Source organism: Macaca thibetana, chromosome 3 (genome assembly GCF_024542745.1).
Source record: "Macaca thibetana thibetana isolate TM-01 chromosome 3, ASM2454274v1, whole genome shotgun sequence".
Lineage (NCBI taxonomy): Eukaryota > Metazoa > Chordata > Mammalia > Primates > Cercopithecidae > Macaca > Macaca thibetana.
In genome coordinates, this window is record NC_065580.1 from 148,763,259 (window position 1) to 148,775,611 (window position 12,353).

At 48.2% G+C, this 12,353-nt stretch overlaps 1 protein-coding gene across 1 annotated transcript in view; it reads left to right on the top strand.

Moving 5' to 3' along the window:
- The first annotated feature begins 7,070 nt into the window (after positions 1–7,070).
- Positions 7,071–12,353, top strand: part of SDK1 (sidekick cell adhesion molecule 1) — a 978,941-nt gene continuing 973,658 nt past the window's right edge. Inside the window, exon 1 of the mRNA XM_050785652.1 lies at positions 7,071–7,495. Coding sequence (XP_050641609.1) covers positions 7,204–7,495 — 292 coding nt within the window. The 5' untranslated portion in view covers positions 7,071–7,203. The remainder of the gene's footprint in view (positions 7,496–12,353) is intronic.

The following is a 12,353-nucleotide window of genomic DNA, read 5'->3' on the forward strand; positions in this document are numbered from 1 at the left end:
CTGAGGCAGGAGAATCACTTGAACCCAGGAGGTGGAGGTTGCAGTGAGCCAAGATAGCGCCACTGCACTCCAGCCTGGGAGCCCGGGGACAGAGTGAGACTCCATCTCAAAAAAAAAAAAAAAAAAAAAAAAGAAGAAGCACCTGGAGGGCTGGTTAAACCATAGCTTGCTGGGGTCCACACCCCAGAGTTTCTGATTCAGTAGTTTGGGGCAATGCCCAGGTGATGCTGATGACAGCTGATCAGGAATCTCTGCTTCTTGAAATTTAAGGCACCCTGAGAGCTGAGGGACAGTTACTATTAAAGACAGCTGGTAGACATTTTTGGAAGCTTGGTACATTTCTGGTACTGCTCTTCTTCGTAGCTTCCTTAATAAGAGCATTTAATCAGATTTTAGCTTTTGAAGATGTCTCAGGAAACTAGGTAACCAAACCACACATCCCATTAGGGCTCAAAGGCTGCACCTGGAACTGCGCCCTGCTCGTTAATGGGTTGCCAGGCAACAGAACAAAGGTGAGGCTGAGGCGGGATCAGTAGTTGGCAGGGATCTGAGAGTGAACTACTGAGGCAACTAGAGGCTGGAGTTCTCATCAGGACAGGACCTTAGGAACCAGCCATTAGGGGCCCCCGGGATGTGGACTGGGGGCCATACATTGCACACGGGAGGACATCACATCCCCAGGTAGACAAGTGCATATTGTAACTTGGCCTCTGATAGGATTGGGGATTATTTTTCTCAGAAGTAGAACCATGGGAACCCATGGGGGAGATTTCCTAATGAGTTATGGGTAAGAAAAGACGTCTTAGGCTCATCACCTGCTTCTTAAAAACAAGCTTTATTAGTTTTTTTTTTTTTTTGTAAATTATGAAATACACATTCACATTTGGAAATTTAAAAAGTACAGGAAAGCACATAATTACATGTCCCCTGAAGGAAACCATATACGTTTGGCACACATCCTTTCAAAAAACAAAAACAAAAACAAAACAAAAACATAAATGAGATTCTCTCTATAAATTTTAAAACACAGAACTGTGTATAGCAGACATTACTACATCAGCACTTTTAACAGTCATCTGGAAATGTGTGGATATGCCATATTGCACCTTTTTTCTTTTTTTTTTTTTTTGCTACTAGCGATGCTGCAACACACAACCTTATCCGTATGTCTTTTTGCATGTGTGAGGTATAATAGATCAAAGACAATTCATATTTAAAGTTTAACTACTGGCCGGGCACAGTGGCTCATGCCTATAATCCCAGCGCTTTGGGAGGCCAAGGTGGGTGGATCACCTGAGGTCAGGAGTTCGTGACCAGCCTGGCCAACGTGGCGAAACCCCATCTCTACTAAAAATACAAAAATTAGCTGGGCGTGGTGGCGCGCCTCTGTATCCCAGCTACTAGGGAGGCTGAGGCAGGAGAATCGCTTGAGCCTGGGAGGCGGAAGTTGAGGTGAGCTGAGATCACACCACTGCACTCCAGCCTGGGCGACACAGCGAGACTCTGTCTCAAAAAACAAATAAATTTTAACTACGGATTGCAGGTTTCTCTCCATGGCAGCTTTTTAGTTTGTATTTACACTAAGAATATATGAATGCCCATTTCCTCATAGTCTTACCACATTTGCCATTATCAGTCAGTGCTTAAACATTTTTTTATAAGCCTCATTGCTTTAAGTTTTCACTGTTAAGATCGATTTCTGGCTGGGTGCGGTGACTCACGCCTGTAATTCCAGCACTTTGGGAGGCCAAGGCAGGTGGATCACTTCAGGTCAGGATTCAAGACCAGACTGGGCAACATGGCAAAACCCCATCTCTGCTAAAAATAAACAAATTAGCCAGGCATGGTGGCATGAGCCTGTAATCCCAGCTACTTAGGAGGCCGAGGCAGGAGAATTGCTTGAACCTGGGAGGCAGAGGAGGTTGTAGTGAGCCGAGATCACACCACTGCACTCCAGACTGGGTGACAGAACAAGACTCTGTCTCAGGAAACAAATAAAAATAAAAAAATAAAAAACAAATACATTTCTTTGTGCATCTCTCCAAACATTTATTTTTCTCTTTATATCTCTCTGCCTGTTCCTACTCTGTGGTCTTTTGTTTTTTGAGATGGGGTCTCACTCTGTTGCCCAGGCTGGAGCGCAGTGGCACAATCATGGCTCTCCGCAGCAACCTCCTAGGCTCAAGTGATCTTCCCATCTTAGCCTTGAGGGTACCTGGGACTACAGACACATGATTATTTATTTATTTATATTTTTTGGAGAGATGAGGGTCTCACTATGTTGCCCAGGCTGGTCTCAAACTCCTAGGCTTAAGTGATCCTCCCTCCTTGGCCTCCCAAAGTGCCAGGACTATAGGCCTGAGACACCGCACCCAGCCTCTGCTCATCTTTCTATAGGGCTTGTTCATCTATTTTTCTTGTTGACTCATAAAAGCTCTAAGTCTTATTCACTAACATGGAGAGAGAGTAACATTTTCTCCAGTTTGTTAGTTTTTTTCACAGTGCCATACAGATGCTTTTGGTTTTGAATTTGTATACAGTTCAATCTACTGATGTTCTAGAAAGTTGCAAATTTTCCTTTTAAAATAAAAACAATACTTCTATCATTTTAAAAAGGTTCCCTTTTATGTCATGGCCCATAAGAAAAAGGAGGAGAAAGGACAGAATGAAGCCAAAGAGGAATGAGGGCTCTATTATATTCCTGAGACTCAACAGGATTGATGAGATTAGTGATTTTCAAACTTTAATTTACATAGGAATCACTTGGAGATCTTTGAAAATGCAGATTCTGAGTCAGCAGGTCCGGGACTGGGCTTGAGATTTTGCATGTCTAACAAGCTCCCAGGTGAGGTCGATGGCCCATGGGGCCATACCTGGAGCAGCCAGGCTTTAAATCATAACAAGGGAAAGCACTGCTGGTTTCATGAATCCTCCTAATGACACGAAAATTATCATCTGCTTTGAAAACTCTCCTTTCTCTCTTTTTAATTAAGCAGGGAACATTCTAACTTCTTAGTCTGGAAAGTAGGAGATGGCCAGGACTCATTGGGGGAAGAAGAAGAAGGAGAAGGAGGAGAAGAAAAAGAAAGAAGAAAAAGAAGAGGAAGAGGAGGAAGAGGAGGAAGAGGAAGAAGAGGAAGAAGGAGGAGGAGGAGGAGGAGAAGAAGAAGAAGAAGAAGAAGAAGAAGAAGAAGAAGGAGAAGGAGAAGAAGAAGAAGAAGAAGAAGAAGAGAGAAGAAGAAGAATAATTTTCATGGAATAACATCTCTCCACCTCACAGCCTTTAGCATATATGGTTAAAATTTTTAATGGCAAGTATGCAGGTATAAAACGCTCACTTCTTGAGGCCCTCTTGTAGGGCTGGGCAAAATGAAGTTGAGGGATTCATTGGCCTTTGGGGCAGAAATATTCCAGCCCCGTCCTGGCTGTTTTCCCTCCCCAGCATTATAAAGGGGTTTCTCTGTATTATTTTTTGAGAAAGAATAGCTATAGTCTAAACACATGCCCCAAAATAGTAACCTAATGGGTCCTGTGAAAAAGCAACATCGTCTGGGCAAGGAAAAACAAGTCTTAGAATAGGACTCAGGAGAGCTTGTTCTGGCTTTAACACGGTTGCTTCGTGTGTATTAAACTTTCTTGGCTTGGCTTCTCCAACTGCAGAATGGAGACTAGAGCAGAACCTTACTTCCAAAGGCTGATATTGGGATAGGAAGAAAAAAAATTTATTGGAGAGGTTTCTGGACCTTTTCTGGTAGCAGTGAGGTCACTGATCTTTTTTTTTTTTTTTGGGGCAGAGACTCATTGGGTCACCCAGGCTGGAGTGCAGTGGCATGATCTCGGCTCACTGCAACCTCTATCTCCTGGGTTCAAGCGATTCTCCTGCCTCAGCCTCCTTAGTAGCTGGGATTACAGGCGCCCGTTACCACTCCTGGCTAATTTTTGTGTGTGTGTGTATATATATATATATATATATATACACACACACACACACACACACATATATATATTTTTTGTTTGTTTGTTTTTGAGACAGAGTCTAGCTCTGCTGCCCAGGCTGGAGTGCGGTGGCGAGATCTCTGCTCACTTCAAGCTTCGCATCCGGGTTCACACCATTCTCCTGCCTCAGCCTCCTGGGTAGCTGGGACTACAGGCGCCTGCCACCACGCCTGGCTAATTTTTTTGTATTTTTAGTAGAGATGGGGTTTCACTGTGTTAGCCAGGATGGTCTCGATCTCCTGACCTCGTGATCCGCCCGCCTCGGCCTCCCAAAGTGCTGGGATTACAGGCGTGAGCCACCACGCCCGGCCTTGTATATACATATATATTTTTAAACTATAGATGGGGTTTCACCATGTTGGCCAGGCTGGTCTCCTACTCCTGACCTCAAGTGATCCACCCACCTTGGCCTCCCAAAGTGCTGGGGTTACAGGCGTGAGCCACTGCGCTCGGCCTGGTCACTGATATCTTATAATCTGGTACATACTAACTTGGCTTTCCAATTTCCAAGCAAGTTTCCACAAAGCTTTCTGTTACCTGCAAAATAAGTCATGGCAAAAGAGGCTCTGGGTATTTTTGACGTGTCCTAAAGTCAATAAGTTGCTTGAGTTATGTCTGTGCCTATGTGGACTGGAGCGGTATACGGGCACAGGTTTCTACGTGAAAGTAGTGGACATAGATCGATATTGGAGAGGAAAAGGTTAAATGTGAGTGAATTATTTCACTGTCTACTACGCTGGGAGATGGGAATCATTCCTAACTTTTTACAGGAACTTGGAGTCAGCGATTTGCCCAGATTTCACAACGACAAAGGGTGGAGCTGAATGAGACCTCAGAGTCCCATCGACTTTACTCTTAGATCACCATCCCTCTATCTCCCAGCAAAACAGAGGTGGTTGGGGGTGAAGAGGAAGGGAGGTGAGCTCCCGACCTTGGGCAAAACACTTCACTTCCTTTATCTATTTATTTTTGCTCAGTCGCCAGGCTGGAGTGCAGTGGCAAGATCTTGGCTCACTGTAACCTCCATCTCCCAGGTTCAAGCAATTCTCCTGCCTCAGCCTCCCGAGTAGCTGGGACTACAGGTGCACACCACTTCGCCCGGCTAATCATCATCTTCTTTTCTTCTTCTTTTTTTTTAAACTAGAGACGAGGTTTCACCATGTTGGCCAGGCTGGTCTTGAACTCCTGACCTCAAGTGATCCGCCCGCCTCAGCCTCCCAAAGTGCTGGGATCACAGGTGTGAGCTACCGCGCCCCCCCCCACTTCATTTCTTTATGCCTCAGTTTTCCCCATCTGTACCTGGGCCAGCACCTCTCACACAGTGGGTGGTGAAGCTGCTGCTGCTGCCGCCCGGGGCTGGCCCACAGTGAGTGCTTACTGCATAGGAGGTATTCCTTCTCCCTGCCCCGCAGGCTCTCATTATAATCTTGCAAGTTTGAAGAAACCGGCCTTGCTTGCAACAGAAGATAAAATCAGACATGCCTCTCGGCCTCCAGTCTCATCTCCATGCCCTCAGGGCGCTGTCCTCTTCTAGCTTGTCCCACCTATGAGCCCTCACCATGTCCTCAGAACAGGGCACCCGTGGCTCATTTTACTTTTTTGCCCTTCCTAGCATGGTGTGGAAAGGGGGCAGAGGGCAGGCCTCTTTCTGAAACCACCTCCGGTTCCCTATGTTTCTTTCACGTGGTTATTGTTAAGTCTTAGCGGACGTGTACGGAGGCTAATACTGAGCCGCCAAACCATAGGCGCTCTGCGAGCAGGAGCTGGCTCCTATCCCAGACCCCGGCCCTGTGGCCTGCTCTCCACTCGCCCCTGGTCTTTCTTGGCTGGGACAATAAACCTACTAACGGTATCAAGTCTGCATCAGGTGCTTCCTGGGGAATCAGCCCCGTGCTGGGCGCACACCCAACCCAGCCCCTCTGCCTTCATCTCTTACGTGATCTCATGCAATCATCACACGCCCCCAGGCTCCTCCTGGGCCAAGTCCAGCGGCAGCTGAGTGCGTGTCACCTCCAGCTCTCCTCCCACAAAAATGCTGGCCTTCCAGCCTCCAGTGTGCTTAGTTCACCCCATAAACTGCTAATGCTTACCACATGCTGAGCGTCGGCGCCCGTCCCCACCCCCAGCCCCAGAGGCTCCCGGGTCCCGCACCGGGAGACCCTCCCACCGGTCGACCCTGCCCCGAGACTCGCCCACTCCACGGTGGGAAACAAGCAATGTGTCCCTCCCTCCCCCGACCTCCTCCAGCCCCGGCCAAAAGTGACCTTGGTTGGACGCTTCTACAACGCCATGTCCACTCCTGTGAACAGGCGGCGAGTTTGCACCCAGTGATGCCTTTGGTTGCTGGAAATTAAAAACCCGATTGCGCGTGTTTGCAATTACGGTAACTTGGCGCGTCACCCCCAACACTGAGCTCGCAGGTGGGAGCCGGGCGCCTCCCGGAGCGCGCCCCCTCTGCCCTTTGCCCGGGGCTCCCGCACGATCTGGCGAGGAGGCACCACCCCCGCCCGCCCGCGCACGCCCGGCCCGCGAGCCCGCCCGGGGAGCGCGTGCCGAGACGGCGCCGCCTGCAGTCCCCGCTACGGGTGCCTAGGGGGCGCAGCCGGCGCGGGAAGCCGCCCGAGCCGGGCGCCGGAGCAGGCAAGAAATTGCAGGCGGGCGGGCGCCGCGACTTTGAAAACAAGCGAAGGCCTGGGGGGCGGGCCCCGGGAGCGGGCGCCGCCTCCCTCGGCCAATCAACGGCGGGCGGCGGGCGGCGGGCGGCGGGCGCTGGCTGCGCGTGCTGCCGGGCTGTGAATGAGGAGCGGCGGCCGCGGCGGCTGAGGGCAAGCGCGACGCGCGGGCGGGCGCACTTTCTCCTCAGCGCCGGGTGGGGGCGGCGGTGGCGGCGGCTCCTCAGCGCCCGGCGGACCCCTCGGAGCGACCGCGGCGGGGACCGGCATCCCGGCCGCGGTGGGCTCGGGACTGCGTGAGCGCCGGACGCGAATTTCCCCCGCTGACAACTTCTTCTCTCCCGGCTCGCCGCCGGCCCGCGCCGCGCCCCTCACGCGGGGACCCGGGACGCCGCCCCTCAGCGCCGGGCGGCCGCTCACCTCGGGCCGGGGTGCGCCGCGCCGCCCGCGGAGTGGCCGCGCCCGCTCGGAGCCGTCCAGCCCGTCCTGCCCGCCCGTCCGTCCGGCGCGGCGCTCGGGGTGGCGGCTGCTCGGCATGGCCCAGGGCGCCCGGCCCTTGGCGGCCGGTGGCGGCGGCGCGGAGCCCCCTGAGCGCGCGGGCCCCGGGCGGCCGCGGGGATCCCCGCCCGCCGGCGCCCGCCCCTCGCCGGCGCCGCGCCTCGGCCCCGAGCCCTCGGGACCCCGCGCGGCGCCCGAGACCCCCAGTGGGGACACGGCGGGCACGGGGCGGCGCGGCGGGCGGCGGGCGGCAAAGTTGGGGCCGGGCCGCCGCGGCTGGTGGGCGCTGCTGGCGCTGCAGCTGCACTTGCTCCGGGCGCTGGCGCAAGGTAGGTGCGTGCAGGGTCGCGGGCCGGGGGCGCCGCCTCGGGGCGCAGAGGCGCGAACTTGAGTAGCGAGAGTGTCCGGGGTCCCCATACCGCCCGGCCCGGGTCGGATGCGCGTCGCTGGGGCTGCAGGGAGCCCAGGGGCTTCTCTACGCCGGGCTCGGAGGAGAGGGAATCTGAGCCCCTTAGAGCCTGCACCCCGTCTGCTGCTTTGCATTTTATTTCATTTTTTTACATCATGGTAGCACGAACAAAAATTTTTAAGTTGAGACCCATTCCTTAGCTCCCTAAAAAGATGCCCGAGTCCGCTTCCTATTGCTCGGATGAAAAAGGGGCCGGTCTGTACCTGAGTGTTTGCACCGCAGGGTCTGTTTCCCGGTGAGTGACATCCACAAGACTGCAAATATCAAGTGCCAGTCCCCGCGAAAAGCGTTTTCCAGCCCCTCCCCAGGGCCCCGTCCTCTCCCCAGTCCCTGCCGGCTCCTGACTCCCCCACGTCCCGATGCCCGACCCTAAATGGGTGCTGCGCGGCCGGTGGAGCAAAACTTTCAGTGCCCACAGCTTTTGCACTTGGCTTTGTTTTTCTCCCTCTGTTGGCTTCTGTTTAGAATACAGTGGTGAGCTCTGAAATAGAGAAAGAGGATCTGCTGAATCGAAATGACCTTTTGAAAAGAGAGATGGGATCTCTTGTGAAACGAGCTTTCCCTCCCAAATCTGGGCTTCCCTCCACAGGCCCCCCCCACCCCCAAACCGGTAACATACCCCTGCCAGCTAGCATCCTTTTCTTTTGAAGTATGCTGGTCTTAAAACCAAATCACCCCCCTCAACCCAGAAATAACTATTTTAATACGTCCTTTGGTAAAGTCTTTAAAACACATTAGTGAACCGGTTTTGCTAATGGTAGTTTTAGGAAAATTAACTTTGTTCGTTAGCTGTATCTTGGAATACAACTATCATGGTAAGGAACTTGGTATTCTGAGATTGAGGAAGATGAGAGCATTAAACTTAAATTAGCTGTATTCTGTGTCCTGTGAAGATGATTTATGTGTAGTAACATGACTTAAGTGTAATAACATTTTAAAGGTCTGAGCTCAAAACTATCCAATAGTTTAACAACTAACTCATACTTTTTTTTTTTGTTAATGCTTATGTAACGTTATCTAAATTGTGCCCCTCCACCCCCCTCCAGCTTTCATAAATGCTCCCTCTTATGTTTTACTACATGAAAACAAATTGCCGTATTTCTGGTTAATTTAACTCCTCCATTACTTGGAACATTTTCATTTCACTTATTTGTGCTTTTTGCTTAATGACTTACTCTGGAAGAAAAGCATTTATTAAGTCATTTTGTACAGTGGGATCTGTAGATTGTCAGAGAAACCAGGTTCACGTGTAGAAATCTAAATCACTTAGCACGACCTTTAAAATAAAAATGGTGTTTATTAAGTTTTCTTTTTTTAAACAGTGACTTGCATTTTGCAGTAAGACCCATACGTTCATACATTTGAAGATTCATGCCCAGACTGAAATGGTGGGGGAAAAATCTGCCAGTGGCTTTGTTTTGAAGTACATTACATTGATTTCAAGTTTTCATCAGTTGCAGTTTGAAGGCTATATAAAGCATTGCAGTTTTACAACTGAAATGTTAATGAAAATACGTTTAAAAAATATATTAAGGCAACAACCAAACTTTGTTAGGGAGGAATATTTTATTCCTTTTTGGCAGTAAAAACATTGGTACCTGTTTTACATTTATATGGTTTATGAAAGTGTACAGATCTTTTAGTGTAAAATTTCAAATAGGTTGTTGCAAATTTTGAATTCATTGATGGGTTTCTGTTCTCTGTGCTCTGTGAAATGTGTAATATATCCATCATTTTTTTTATCATATTGAAAATTCATATTACAGAGGAGATGTCACCATTTGACAAAAGCTCATGTATCTTGAAAATGAAAATTCTGGTGCTATTATAAGAGATATCTGATGGGATGATGAGTTGGTCATACGCACAGGAATGCATTCTCTTGAATCTTATCGGATAAGATGTAACATTCTAAATGGAATAGTTACCACTACGTTGAACGCCTCCTAAGTACCATATGATTACATTGTAGCTAGGTGAAGCCATGCCTAATTTCTCTGCACCTCATTGTAGGTAGGCTAGGTCATGTATCTTGAGAAAAAACATGTGCAACATTGATCAGTAAAAGTTACATTTGTATAACCTAAGTTACAGACCCTCTATGTAACTGATCATGATGTGAACCGCCAGGTTCAAGTCTTCCAAATGTAACTTTAATATGCCTTGGAGTTTCTTCTTTCTATGTGGTGATGAGAATTTCTGAGTTGTATGCTCTGCTTATTGGTGTGTGTTTAATTGCTTGTGACTTCCCCGGATTCCTAAAAAGTGACATCTTTAATTCTGGAAGGCAGGTGGCAACACATGCTTTTCTTTATGCCATCTACCAAGGAGCCAGCTGTAAGTGGTTTGGAAGGATGACTTCTGAGGCTAAAGACGTATAAGCAATCATATGTGCGAAGTCCGTGGTGCGTTTAGCTTTACTGCTGAACCCTTTACAGGCTTACTAATTCTGGCAGTGTTCAGTAGAACTCCTAGATTCAGCTTGCATTCCTCAGGCCTAGAGAGGATAGGACTGTTCTTGTCAACTTCTGCCATGGGGCTGTTCATAGTCCTCAGTTTCTCATTTGAAATTATCTCCACTTAGACCTGTGGTTCTCAAGCTTTGGTATGTGTTAGAATCACCTGGGGAATTTGATGAAACTGTAGAGAACCTACTCTTCCATGAGCCACATTTGCTTTCCATGTGATTCTAATACACACTGGAGTTCGAGAACTACTCACTTACTACCTCGTGTTTTCCCCCATTCCAGACACCTGCCGACTTCCTGGAAACCCTCTAGCCCAGTGTTTCTCCAGCTTGGTTGCACATTGGAATCACCTGGAGCTTTAAACCATACTGATGCCTGGATGGCACTCCTAGAATTGGTTGTAATGAACTTGAGGTTTGATCTGCGCATCAGGATGCTGAGAAACAACCTCCTCCCTCTAGGTGATTCTCATGTTTAGCCAAATTTGAGAACCACTGCTCTGATGCTTTTACGTGAGACCACATTACTTGATTTCTCTTTCATGCCTTCCTGGGCTTATTGTCCTCCCCCAAAAATTCCAGTGACTTTTATGGACCTTGGGCCTGTGTTCACTTATACTTGTTCCAGGTTCATGATCTCAAACTCAACAGAGTGCACCAACTTTTCACTTACGTATTGTTTATTCCTGCTGAAACTGTTGAGCCCCTGCTTTGTGCTGCCTGAGGTGTACATTGGAATCACTGGTGAAAATTTAAAATATAGTCATCTGGGCTCCACCTCAGACCTGCTGGTTCTCAGAAGCATGCATTTAAAAACTCCACAAGTGATTCTTGTATGTTTGTGTTACTTTTTTTTTTTTTAAATCCTTATGTTGGTTAGTCCCATAATCTCACTCAATTTCTCTGCCACCCTTAGCCTGATTTTCTGTGGTCTGGGTCACTTTTCTCAGGCCAATTCCCAGCCTTGGACAAGTCTACTGCCTAGGCTTTTCTGACACTTGTTTGCTGGAGTGTTGAGTTCACTACAAATCTCACTTCCTTTTGGGCCCATGCTGCTTTCCATTAATCCAGAAGTACTTTGCTTCCCCTCCTCCTAACCCTCCCTTTACAACTTTGTAATTTGAGTTTCAGCTGGAACTTGAGTTCTAGACTCCCTTACTTGAGTATCGTTTTAATAAAGAGTGTTAGCTTGGTGAGTGCTCAGATACTTAAATTTTATTAGGCCACTGGGTATTTAACAGACAACTGGTCTCTCGGTTGGTTACTGTCTTCTAAATCCAACAATAAGCAGTTCCTACCCTCTATGCAGTCTGCGTAGCCACCTGTAGCTGTCCTGTATTGAACCTTTGCGTGCCAAGCACTAAGTGCTCATTGATTCTTCACAGCAGCTCCTGAGAGGTAGATAGCATTTTTGTTCTCATCTTACCTATGAGAAAACTGAGGCACTCAGATGTTAACTAACTTGCCTGAGGTCCCAGGACTAGGAGTGGTGGTGCCAGAATGAAAAGTCTGATCCGGAGTCTGAACATAACTTGAGTTCATAACCCGTGGGCTGGAGTGTTTCCCACGTAGCCTCTGCCTTTATAAGGAGAGGGAAAAACTGGCAGCAATCAGATCTGTACCAAAGGGAAAGACGGTGGTTGACATTTTCTAAATACAGTATTAAGTAATCTGACCTCAAGTTTTAGATTCACCTAATTTACAATTATGATTGCAAAATAAAAGTTACTTAATTTGGACAATAGAGATGAGGAATGTATGTAACCCCTTCCGAATGTATGTAACCCCTTCTACCTATCCGTCTCCTCTAAGAAAGTGACCGTCACATTTTGATGTATTCCCCTACCCCCCATTTTTCTTTCACAACATAACATGAATTCCAGCTTCATGGGTTATGGTGGTCTGTTGGCAGAGATTAGACCACCCCAGAATGGACTACTGGGAGTGTACCAACCATTTCTTTGAGGAACATTTGGAAAATTCTTTTATCTGCACTCAAGTGTATGAGTTTGAGTCCTTTAAATAAGGAGGTGGAGTTTGAAAGGTACTGATCTTTTATTAGTTTGCCTTAGCACACATTTTATGTAAATAGTTAAATTTAGGCTCTATACTGGGGTTTATACCTAACCCGAAGTTTCCTGGGCCCTCAAATATTGAGGTAAAACAACGTGGAAGGCTGCAAGTTAAGTGGGTAATTAAGTGATATCAAGGAAGACTGTGTAGTGTAATTCTCCATACCAGTTGCCTTTAT